At 38.4% G+C, this 12923-nt stretch overlaps 1 protein-coding gene across 1 annotated transcript; it reads right to left on the bottom strand.

The window, feature by feature from the left end:
* Positions 1-3716: 3716 nt before the first annotated feature.
* On the bottom strand, positions 3717-11606 carry LOC129506751 (tripartite motif-containing protein 64C-like). The gene is made up of 7 exons (XM_055320726.1): positions 11543-11606; positions 9499-9913; positions 8641-8736; positions 7739-7969; positions 6931-6953; positions 5714-5811; positions 3717-4349 (listed from the first exon to the last, which is right to left on the bottom strand). Exons 2-7 carry the CDS (start codon positions 9907-9909, stop codon positions 3856-3858), a joined length of 1353 nt encoding a protein of 450 aa, XP_055176701.1. The 5' UTR covers positions 9910-9913; positions 11543-11606; the 3' UTR covers positions 3717-3855.
* Between the last annotated feature and the right edge of the window lie 1317 nt (positions 11607-12923).

Genomic DNA, 12923 nt, shown 5'->3' with positions numbered 1-12923 from the left:
AGTAGTTGAAAAGGAATTGAGAGTTACTTCACAGGATAGATACTAAATTGTCTACTAAAATAGCATACCAGTTTGTGGAAATTCTCTTTATTTTATACTGTAGTTAACCCTAAATATTATCAGCATTTTAATTACTTAAATTTAATACCTAAACATTTTATTTACCAAACTAATGGGAAAATGGAAATACCATAAGTGCCTAATAACGCATTCTCCTCCCATTACTTGTGTGGTATAGATTTACTTGGGATTCTTCATTTATGAATTCTCTCATCATATTTGCCTATTTTTTCTAATAGGTAATTAGTCTTTATCTATTGATTTGCATTATATTATTTTCTATGTACTTTTATTTGCCCGCTGTTTTACAAATATTTTTTCTTTGACTATGAAGGCTTGTATATTACAAAACATACAGAAAATTGAAAATTGTCGACATACTCATAAAAATAATTCCTGACAAGGAAGGAATTTTGGTAAAAGGGTTATGAGATCGAGCCCCGTGTCGAACTCTGCACTCAGAGGGGAGTCTGCTTGAAGATTCTTTCTCTCTGCCCCTCCTCCTCTCTCTTTTCTCTTTCAAATAAATAAATCTTTTTTATAAAAAAAATTTTCTTAGAGTCTGCTTGTAATTGTTTCTCTCTTTTCTAGAATTATAGGAATAAGACAACAAGCTCTGCCTGATATAGCAGGTCTGGGCATGAGTAGCAGCACCAACTCATCTGTTAATCGTAGAAGATGCAATTATAGTTGTAAAGAAAAAAGGCTAACTTCCAGTTATGGAATGAATAAGTCATGGAGATAAAAAGTACAGCACAGGGAATACAGCCAGTGATACCGTACAAAGGTCATATAGGTACTGATGGTAGCTACCCTTGTGGTAAGCACAGCCTAATGCAGGGAGTTTTTGAATCACTATGCTGCACATCTGAAACTAATATAACTTATGTGTTAACTACATTAAAAAAAGAGAGAGAGAAAAGGCTGCATCTCACTTTTTTTTTTAAAGATTTTATTTATTTATTCATGAGAGGCACAGGGAGCGAGAGAGGCAGAGACACAAGCAGAGGGAGAAGCAGGCTCCATGCAGGGAGCCTGACGTGAGACTCGATCCCAGGTCCCCAGGATCACTCTCTGGGCTAAAGGCGGCGCTAAACTGCTGGGCCACTGGGGCTGCTCTACATCTCACTTTTTAAGAAATCCTCCCAAATAAGATGTTTTGTTAGGATTCTCTTAAATCAGCAAAAACAATCTGATCTCCGTCCCAATCCTCTCTGGTGTTTGTCTAGAATGCAAGAACAAAATTACCTTTCTACAGGTCTCCTAAATCCAGCACAGAAATAAAGAAAATGGTAGTCAAGGCTATGTGTCTCAGCTTCATAAGATCATTTTCTTTCCACATTCTCTCTTCCATGTCAATTTTTACTTTTTGTTTTATGAAATAATAAAAATTCTAGCTATATAAAAATGTGGCCATGTAAAGAAATAAATATCTTATTTTTGCAGGTGAGAAACCAAGGAAGTCCCAGATTTTAAGTATAATAATTGTGATGTTTTGTAGTGGCTTCACCTTGATTTCATTTCAATTATAAGTTCTAGGTTATATTGATTCTAATATAAGTATTCAAACCTGAAAGGTGGAGGGAGTGAATGTGATAAATATCTCAGGAGTACCAAGTATAAGATACTTGTGATGTGGTGGCTGAGAAAATTTCCAAATAGAAACACAAACTCTCCCTGTCTTCAAAAATGATACGCAAATGCTGAATGTCTTTAAAGTAGCCAATTCTCAGCCCGGGTGGCTCAGCGGTTTAGCGCCGCCTTCAGCGCAGGGCCCGATCCTGGAGATCGGGGATCGAGTCTCACATCAGGCTCCCTGCTTCTCCCTCTGCCTCTGCCTCGCTCTCTCTCTCTCTCATGATAAATAAATAAAATATTTTTTAAAAATAAAAATAAAGTAGCCAATTCTGCCTGTATGTGCAAGGAAATCTAAGGTAAGTAAGAAGAATGCTAGCTATTAAAGTTTCTTTGAAAAGGAAGAAAACTTAAGATTACCAAACAGGATACATTTGCTGTTACTCAGTAAAACTAGCATTGATTAAAAAAAAAAAAAAAAAAAAAAAACTCAGGAACCACAGGGAAGAATAGAAGAGGAGGCTAGACTGAAACTCCAGCAGGTAACATTATACAATTTGAGATCACTTGGAAAGAGGCATCGAGTCAGAAAGCAGCTAGCAATAACGATTCTCTCTACTCATCAATGCAGTGCTACATGAAATACAGAAGAGAGAAAGCTAACTTAGAGAATCAGTGTGCTAGACTGAAAGAACAATGGAACATTTCTGATAACTATTTTCAAAATTTGGAGAATCACTTCTGTCTTAGTCATCCATTTAGGGGTGTAAAGATAAATAAGATGCTCCGGCCACATAGCTCTCAGTTAGCCAGGCTTAGAATAGATAAACGCTTGGCACTTTGACAATGGTGAAAAGCAGAGTATTCCTCTTGAACACTGAGACCTGGTCTAACCTTGAACAACACCCTCTTTTGTTGAGGCTCCCTGTTTTTCACTGATCACAACCTCTTGGGATTTCTTCTACTGTGCCAGTCATTTCATTTTTCTCTTTTGAAACAATGAAAATAAATCTCCTTTTTGCTCTGTATTCAGAATTCTCAGATATTTTTTGTAGCTTAATGTGCTGTATGGCTAATTGTGAATCAATAGGAAGGGAACAGAAATGCTGTAGAAAACACCAGCTCATTTCCTTAAAGTCAGATCACTTTGCCCCAGATATTTTTTGCAGCTTTCCTGCTGGATGGGACATGGCAACAAATTGGAATTTTACAGACACATAGATAATAGATAGTTGTTGAATGAGTATGTCAGTTTTCCTCTTGACCACCTCTCATATTTGGGCAGCCATGCAAGAGGAACACATCTGTGAACTCATTGAAATTTGAAGGTTCTTGTTAGATCAGATTACCCCATCCCCTAACTGGTCCTAAGTGAGGCTTTCACTTGCACTCCTGGTCTGTGGAGTCAGAAGAACTTCCTTAAAAAGCTCTTGTTTCAGCCCAGATGTGATGAGTGACTAGGGGTTAGAGAAATGATAATTTCAGATACTTGAATCTATTCAACTAGGTCAGACTTAAAGAGAAAACTAATAAGCACCACTTCTTTTGCTTACTAAACTGAGATGCATACCACTGCATTCCTTCTACTCCAATCTGGTTCAAATATGCAAATAAAACACATTGCTCACAATGCAGAGGAGCCTTGGAAACACTATGCTAAGTGAGAGAAACCAAATACAAAGAGTCACACATTCTGTGATTCAATTTGCATGAAGTATATATAATAGACAAAAATCCATAAAAACTCTAAAGAGAGTTGAGGGTTGAGGAAGAATGAGGGGGTGTGATCAGGGAGTAAATATTAATGGGTTCTTGTTTCTTTTGGAAGTGATGGAAATGTCCTGGGAGTAAATAGTTATGATAGTTGCACAATTCTTTAGACATTACCAAAAACCACTAAATTATGTACTTTAAAGGAATGACTTTAATGGTATGCAGATTTCATCTCACTAAAACTGTTAATAAAGAAGAAAAGGCATTGACTCTATTCCAGAAAATGCTCCAAAAAATATAAACAATTTTATTAAAAGGAAATTTAATACACAAATGTATACATTCAACATGGTTATGCCATTTTACAAACACGTAACAGTTCTGTCTCTTAAGTCACAGTGTGCTCCAAGATGGTATTCTCTTGTTACCTCCTGTGAAAAAGTTTCAGGACAGGAAGCCCCTCAGACATGGGAATTCATCAAATAAATGCTCATGGAACTTGATTTTTCAGGGGGCACCAAAGCAAAGGAAAGGCTTCAAAGGGAAAGAGAAGGGGGAAGGAGGGAAACTATATATGAGGGAACCTTTGGAAACATCATAGAAGCTCACAGTTCCATTGTCGTAATCCAGAAACACTCCAATCCGACCCAGAGGCCTTTTCACAAACTGGATTAGGGTTGGGGAGCTGGTGGAAAGACTATAATGATTGTCTGTCTTCAGAGAAAACAGAAGAAATGCTTCTTCAGGGTGAAAACCAGTATCAGCATCGCTGGTAGAGGAATCTTTACAGACTCCCAAGATCCAGCTTGGCGAGTATGTGAGGTCCACCTCCCAGTAATGCCTACCGCAGGTGAAGACCTGAGGTCCTGGGGCTGCACAGCTCTCAGTACCCTGGGGCTCTCCAGATATGTCTCGTTGGGCGACTCCAAGCAATGTACTTCCAGGATCCTTAGAAAAGCGCATGTACTGATTGGTGGCTTCCTGAATCAGAACGTTATCCACTGCGGAGGCAAAATTGAGGTCAGCAAATGGGATTTCCATGTCCTGAGGGCCAGGGGCTCCCTACCCGCCAACTACACCCTTCATTACCCCTCCTCCAGGGAAACACAAAACAGAATAAAGAGAGTTCAGACTCTGAACTGTCTATGAAGAACAAGAGTTGTTACTACCTATCTCCAGCACACAGAAACCCTTCAATCATACAGAAAAAGGAAAGCATCCGGACATATTGTGAACTGGGAAGCAGTCATTGAATGTCAATCTGGATAATTTATTTCAGGACACACCTAGGTTTTTTTCTTTTACTTTACTTTTTTCTTTATTTTAGAAAAACTCTTCTTGTGTTTTTTGTCTTTAATACTATTTAATAAATAGCACTTAGCTATTATGTGGGTCTTCCCTGGGATATAACTAGTACCTGTTACATTTTTCAAATGTCAAAAATTTGATAGAAATCCACATATGCAAAATTTAGAACTTCTGAAAAGAATGTTCTGGTTTTACATTATCTGTTCACACCCCGGATTCAGTGGAATCCCAGTATCAGTTCTCTGCTGTCTAGACTTGCTCTCTACTGTAGGCCTACTATGGTTGAGCCCTGTTCACATATCCCATGCCTTTTCAGTGGTTTTGAGATTGATCTAATAACATTAAAATTATTCTGCCAATGGCAATTTTGGTCTTTCTCCATCAAAACTTTCCGAGTTTATAAGTAATAACTGTTCTTTGAACAATGCATGATAAATGCACTCAAATATGAATCAATTTAACAACCACCAATGCCACACCCAAAACTTTCAAGAATAGAATAAACCAAATAAATATACAAATATTGTTTGCTACTCTGAGAACTAAATATTCTATCTCTTCCTAACCACATGACCAACCTGATTGCTTTTCTCTTGCCCTATTTATGTCAGGTGTAACTAAAAATATGTGTCATGCTTTGCATTTTTGGCAAAGTATAAGTTGGAAAATTTAGTCTTGGTCATTGTTTTTTTTTAAGATTTTATTTATTTATTTATTTATGACAGACACAGAAAGAGAGAGAGGCAGAGACAAAGGCAGAGGGAGAAGCAGGCTCCATGCAGGGAGCCTGACGTGGGACTCGATCCTGGGACTCCAGGATCACACCCTGGGCTGAAGGTGGCGCTAAACTGCTGGGCCACTGGGGCTGCCCTAGTCTTGGTCATTGTAATATGACTATTAAGAGAAAAGAGATAATAATTTTGGAAAGTTAATATTACCTTCATATCAGGAAAAAATATATATTTTTTTTTAGGAAAAAATAAAATTAAAAGGCAAGTAGGCTCATTTCCAAGAACCAAGGATATGGAGGCCTGATTGCCAAAGCACTGTCTCTTACCTCTGAAGTTGTTCAGTACATCTAGGATTCCCGTGATGCTCTGTGGAGTGAGCTCTGGGTTCACTGGCTGAGGCTTTTGTACCTCCACCAATTCAGTCCTGTATAGAATGACATCAGTTATATTTCCGAGCCAAAGGTCAATCACACAACCATTAAAAAATTTCAGTTTTTAATCAAGGAGTTTTCATCAGAATTCTCTCATTTTAGTTAATTGGGTATACATTATATTCTACACCCTTGGGGATATAAGAAATGTGACTGTTTTTCTAAATTTCAATTCTATTGAATTCCAACTTCCCCATTCTTCTCAGATATTATTCCATTTCTAAAATCACTGAGAATCATCCCTTCCCTTTGCTCCAACCTCAGGTAAAGCAAAGATCCTTGGGGTCTTACAGAGAGCAGCATGTTCAGCTCAAGCCTTTGGAATTGCAGTGTGCAAGTAGTCGCCAATGATATATTCAGGAAAGCCCACTGAATCATGCAGATTTACTCTTTTCTATCCAGCAAGAGATTCTAATTCCAGCCTGGCAGCCTGGTCCTGAGGGCCTGAACCCCCAGTGAGCACCAGGAAGCCATCCCCTCTGAGGCCTTGCCTATAATGAGATGTGCTGTTTCTACTGCTGGGAACAAAATCATGACCCTTTCCCCATTCTTAGGGAATCTCCCTCTTTCCTGTCTTTTTCACATCCAAGTCTCTAGGGTAGGGACCTCTTCTGTGACATCTTAGAAAGATTCCTTCAGCAAGATTTCTTGTGATGAGGCTGGAGAGGATGGGGGAGAGGGGAGTGGATGGAACAAACCCCAGAATATCATGTGGTTTTTAAGTATATTTGAATCCAGCCACCTAAGAAGAAAACTTCTGAGACCAAGGTCTTCGGGCTTCTTTTAAAACACATAGAAAGTAGGAGTGCCTGGGGTAGCATAGTTGGTTAAGTGTCTGACTCCTGATTTCCACTCAGGTCATGATCTCAGGGTCCCAGTTTCCAGCCCCAAGGCAGGCTCCATGCTCAGCAGGAAGTCTACTTAAGATTCTCTCTCCCTCTGCCCCATCCCCTGCTCGCTCTCTCTCTCTAAAATAAATAAATCTTTCTAAAAAACTACAACAACAAACAGAAAGTAGCCACAAAGAATGATGTTAAGAGGTCAAAACATGTACATCCACTTTATCAACAAAAGATTTCATCAGCAATCAGAATTTATTAGGGCAAACTCACCTTTGCAATACATTTCCCAAGTCCTGCAAGGAAAAAAAAAAAGTAACATTAATCATGAGGGTTTTGTTCTTTTGTATCTTCTCTAGTATTCTTGTTCGTTTAAATAATGTATTTTTCCCTTATTCTCCTCTAAAGAACAATCAGAAACTACCTTCATAATAGAACCTACACTAGAGCATGACAGGCTTCCTCAGGATGTATTAAGGAAGGAGGGAGGTTAGGGATGTGTAGTGATGCATTATGATTTAGGTTTTCACTTCACTCATTGCCCATCGTATTCCTAAGAAGAAATCTGACATTTATGATAACAATGAAAGCAAAACAGAGAACTTAGATATTTAAAAAAAAATTGTAGAGTACATTGAAATTGATTACCAAATTCTACAATTCTTGCTTAAGCAAAAGATAAAATCTCAGTATCTTCGGCAAGATACTTCTGGGGCGGAGGGCGGGGGTAGAACAGAGAGTGACAATGGATTAGGAAACATAAATGGAGGATCACTGCAACAAAGCTGACCTTCCTTTGCTTACAGGTTTTTTTCTGATTTTGGATAGTTTATCTGCGTGGTTAGTACTCCTGATTATACAGCGATAATTTTATCCTAGGTGTTACTAAAAGATGAGCAAAAAATCTCCCGAAGATTACCAGGATATGAGGAAATAAATGGTTGGAGAAACATAATGATGCAAGTCAATGAGCATTATCACTTAGCTGAGAGTAACGGTATATGTGGGCAACATTTCAATGTCATGGCAACATTGCCCAAAAAAGCATTCCTGCCTCTGAGGATGGACTCTCCCTTCTCACCTGGAGTAGCTCCATGTCAGGCTTGTGGCACATCTCAGTCAGCTCTCTGTACATCTCTTTCAGGCTCTCTTTCTGTTGGGTCATTCTGAATTCACTTTCCTTGAGTTGTCGGAAAATCTCCTTTGCTTCTTTCGCCACTGTCTCCAGATGGAGTTGTTCTTCCTCATGGAGAAATAGATGTATCTTCTGATATTCTGCTTTGATCATCACCTTCCTTAAGGCCACATAGTCCTGAAGAGATAGTGGATGTAAAGGGTTACATATCCTCACTCTCAACAGAGAGTACTGTTTCCTTAGTGTCATCAAGAAAGTGCTTGACAAACTTTGTGCCTCACATCTCCAAGTGTCTTGGATATTTGCTGGTCCTTTCTGACCACCCTGTCTCTATGTTCTTAGACTCCTTTCCTGTTTGAATCAAGCCCTCTAAGGAGTCCCAGTATCTGTCTCTCTGTGATGCTCTGTTAATTATTTCCTTTCTTCCTGGAACCTCTTTTTTTCTTTTGTTCTTTTGCCTGATTTTTCTAAAAATTTAAAAATATTTTTGTATATACCATATTTTATAGATTTTTAAGTAATTCTCTACCTTTCCTCTAGGTACTATCCTATTGCTCTCCTCTGTTTCACATCAAATGTATGATGATGTTTTCTTAAACCCAGTGTCTGAAAAGGTCCATCCAAACTTTCAAGGTTGGACCTATCATAGCCTAGTTAACTCATATGCTAGCATTCTTTGCACCAGCTTTTATTGGCCTGTATATTTGTGGTTATTGATATATCATTTGAAACTACTACTTTTTCCTGGAAAAAAAAAACATTATCTTTATTTTGTAACTTAAATTAAGCTAAAAGTCTCAACTAGCATTATATCAATCTGCATAAGAACAGAACATTTTCATTCTTACCTCAAATGACTCTATTTTGCTAACTTCTTGATTCAGATTGTTTTGCATTTCCTGAGTCATATTCCATAAAGAGCCCATTCTCTTCAGAAGTTTCTCCTGCAAGATAACCATGAGCTTTAACAACACAGAAAATGATATTATAGATCTCATTTCCTTACCTATGGGAAAAGGTAGTGGGTGAGAAAACTGTAATCTTGAGTTACCATGGAGTGGTCAGATTTCTTTCCATTAATCTAATTTGATTCCAACATTTGGGAAATCAGAGATGACAAACATAGTAGAGATTTGCGGGCACTCTGTAGATAATATAATCCATTTCCTGATAAATTAGTGCTCAGAATTTTATATAACCTGACTATGAAGGAATCAAGCTTGCATCAGAAGCCACTGTTCCTGGTACTAGCCACCTGCCCCACAATGGCATCACCTGCACATATTTGGACAATGTTTCTAAGGACATGCTTGAGGCTACTTGCTAGAGGCTCAACATAGCTAAGATTATAGCATCAAAATTGGTCAACAGCAGGGTGTCTGGGTGACTCAGTCGGTTAAGCTTCTGCCTTCAGCTCAGGTCGTGATCCCAGGAACTTGAGATCGAGCCCCATGTTGGGCTTTCTGCTCAGGGGAAGCCTGCTTTTCCCTTTTCTCCTCACTTATACTCTCTCTTTCTCAAATAAATAAAATATTTTAAAAATTGGTCAACAGCATTGAAAGGATGCATGTACATCTTGGTACTTCTATTGAAAAATCACCTCCTCTGCCATTTCCACTCACATCAACTTTCTTATCACTTTCTTCATCTTTTTCTCTGATTTAGAAGCCTAGAAGATTCCAAATTGCTTTAGAGGCTTCACTTACCCTGTATTCCTCAGCAGCCCACTGTACTGAACAGTGGCTATGAGTCACGTGTTCTGGTGATTCAGAGCAGGACACGCAGAGCAGGCGCTTGTCAGCCTCACAGAAGAGCCCCTTTGATTCTTTGTGCACCACACAAATCTGCTCCACGAAGCTGTTGACATGGTAAGCTCTGGCATGCCTGGCAAGGGAAGCCAGTTTCTTGAGTGTAATATTCGTTTTGAAATCTGACTTCTGTGAAATTCCCCTGCATTCAGGGCAATACGTTGGGGTTTGGGCTTCCTCCCAGCAGAGGCGCAGGCAGGGACTGCAAAAGCTGTGCCCACAGTCAATGGTGACAGGATCCAAGTAGTAGTTCATACAGATGGAGCAGATGAGTTCATTCTGAAAGGCTTGCAAGGTGTCCAAATCCATGTTTCTGTAAATTAAAAAAAAAAAAAAAAAAAAAAAAAAACAGAAGAAAAAGAGAAAGTCATTCTTCTGCCCCAATAAGGAAAAGAAAAAAGCCTATTTAGACTAAAGCTTGTCTGCTTGAACTCTATCTAATTACCTACCAATTTAACCCCAATACAAATGAGGCATGGTAAGTATAGAAGCTTAGGCTTATGCTGTGAAACAAATGAGAAAATGGGACAAGAACATCTTCACCATCCTTTTTGTTTCAAATAGACCATGCTCTCAATCAGAATTAAACTACATGGACAAACTTAAAGATTGGGGAGAGTCAAAGTTAGGATGATTTCAGAATTACATTTCTTAGCTCATCAGTCCAGAAGCACATACAGAATCTCAAGCTCTCCGTCTAGCTCCATAAGGCCACAACTTCAACACACACACACACACACACACACACACACACACACACGGACTTCATCTTTATGTTAATAGCCTCCATGCATCCTGTCTCCAAACTGACAAGTGCTCTCTTCTAAAGATAAAATTGATTAATTTAAGTTTGTTTAGCTTGATCAGTATTAACTTCACCTTTGACTTCTGAAACTATAATCAGTTGAATTTATGCTTCTAACTTTAATAACAAAACTCTTCCTTTCAGGAAATAAAGTATAAAAATTGTCTTTTGTCTCTAGTTCAGGAAATAATTTTTCCTAGAGTCAATTCAGATCATCGGAGCATCTTCATATCTTGAACTGGTGAATGTTCAAGCTACAGTACTAATTAGCAACAACTAATCTTTTTTTTTTTTTCAAACAAAAAAGAGAATAAGCACTGGGATTTCCTTACTGCACTAAATACAGTTAATGAAGTTAATGATGCAGTTAAATGAAGCATGATCAATTCATCTTTTTCATATTTCCCTGTGGTGACCAACGCCACTTCTTGGGAGTCCTTACCGGTTTGTTGGCTCTATTTTGAACACTTTTCAAATAGTTTGCAAACTGAAGGGGGAGGGATAGTAAATAGACTTTTACAACAAGAGTCTTCTAATTCATTCAGCACACTAAACTTAGGTTGATGGGTGTAGAGACTATTACATGCATACATTATGTTGAATATTTCAGGCACTTTATGGGTTTCATAACTGCATAAAAACTGCAGAAATCTCATGGTGCCAAGGTGATTCAGTCAGTTAAGCCTCCACAACTATTGATTTTGGCTCAAGTCATGGTCTCAGAATCTTGGGATCAAGCCCCCATCAAGCCACACACTCAGCATGGGGTTTGCTCATCCATCTCACTCTGCTTCTCCTCCTGCTTTCTCTCATTCTTTCTCTCTTTCAAATAACTAACTAACTAACTAAATAAATAAATAAATAAAATCTTTTTTAAAAATCTGCAGAAATGTCTAGGACCTAAAAAACTTTTTAGCAACACAAAAGGTAATAGAATAAAAAACAATCAACTCAATATAACAAATAGTATATTAAAAATGCTCTAATTACAGATATTTTAAATGTTGATGCCATTTTAAATAACTAGGAAAACTATTTCTTTGCTGGGACAAGACCCAAGCAAGACACAGCTAAATTGAAAGTATTTGTATAAGAGAAAGTAGGCATGAAAATATTCACTGTAAATTCCATACTCACTGGCCTGTGTGGAAGGTTTGGAAGGTTTGGAAGGTCTGTGGATCTCAGGGGTCAGTAGGGACTCTGCTCTCCAAAGCCTGGCAACTGCAAGTTCAGTCTATCCCAGGGAAGAAGTCCTCTCTGGATGAATGCGCTTTTTATATGATGAGGCTTGCCTAAGGTCACACCTACTTCTTGAGATTGGCTGTTGTCTTCAAAAAGGAGCGGAAGTGGCTGATTAGGTTAAGTGGGAAGGTATTAAAATGGCTACTTAGAGTTTATAGAGAACAACACGTGAGCGCTAATGTCCTCACAATCTGGACTTGCTTTGGGATATGATGGAAGAAGTTGACTTCACACAGGTCATTCAAAAAGACACTTTAACTGAAGCAATTACTTCATTAAGTGATTTTTTACTCAACAAGCTTTAAATTCACAATTTTTAAAATTTGTTTTCTTACTCTTTATTTATATTTTAAAATATTTTATTTATCTAAGAGAGACAGAGAGCAAGAGTCGGGGGAGTGGGAGGAGGGAGAGAGAGAAGCAGACTCCCTACTGAGCAGGGACCCCCCTCCTCCAATGAAGTGGGGCTTGATTCCAGGACCCAGGATCATGGCCTGAGCCTCAGGCAGATATTTAACCAATTGAACCACCCAGGTTCCCTGTTACTCTCCTTTTTAAATTTATAATTGCTAATTAAGCTCTAACTATTGTTTATCTGAGTATGTCAAGACAATAAACATTAAATGGAAAACCCCACATATCTATATTGTGCGACTTTCTCATAAAAAATAAAAAGCTCAGTTGGTTAAGTGTCTGACTCTCATATCAGCTCAGGTCATGATCTCAGGGTCATAGGATCAAGCCCTGCAGGGCTCCACACTAAGTACCGAGTTGGCTTGGGATTCCTTCTCTCTCTCTCTTCCTCTTCCCCCACTCATGCATGCACCCTTGTCTCTCTAAAATAAATAAAATCTTTAAAAAAATAAAATAAGAGATAAGAATGAAAAAGTGCATCTAGGCACTTAATTGGGTTTTAAATAATTGTATATATAACTCTGCTAGTTTTATATAGTTGTATATATACATTAGCTAGTTTTTCTTACTGTCAATATTTGATGACTTTTTTGAAATGACTGGTTCATGTAAAAATAAAATCTATTGGGGATCCTGGGTGGTTCAGCGGTTTAGCGCCTGCCTTCTGCCCAGGGTGTGATCCTGGAGTCCTGGGATTGGGTCCCACATCGGGCTTCCTGCATGGAGCCTGCTTCTCCCTCTGCCTCTCTCTCTCTCTCTCTCTCTCTCTCTCTCTCTCTCTCTCTTTCTCTCTCTCTCTGTGTGTGTGTGTCTCATGAATAAATAAATAAAATCTTAAAAAATAAAATAAAATCTATTTTGC

This window comes from Nyctereutes procyonoides, unplaced genomic scaffold, assembly GCF_905146905.1.
Source record: "Nyctereutes procyonoides isolate TBG_1078 unplaced genomic scaffold, NYPRO_anot_genome, whole genome shotgun sequence".
NCBI classification, from domain to species: domain Eukaryota; kingdom Metazoa; phylum Chordata; class Mammalia; order Carnivora; family Canidae; genus Nyctereutes; species Nyctereutes procyonoides.
Note: the sequence above shows the minus strand (reverse complement) of the source record. Positions and strands in the feature narration are given on the sequence as shown.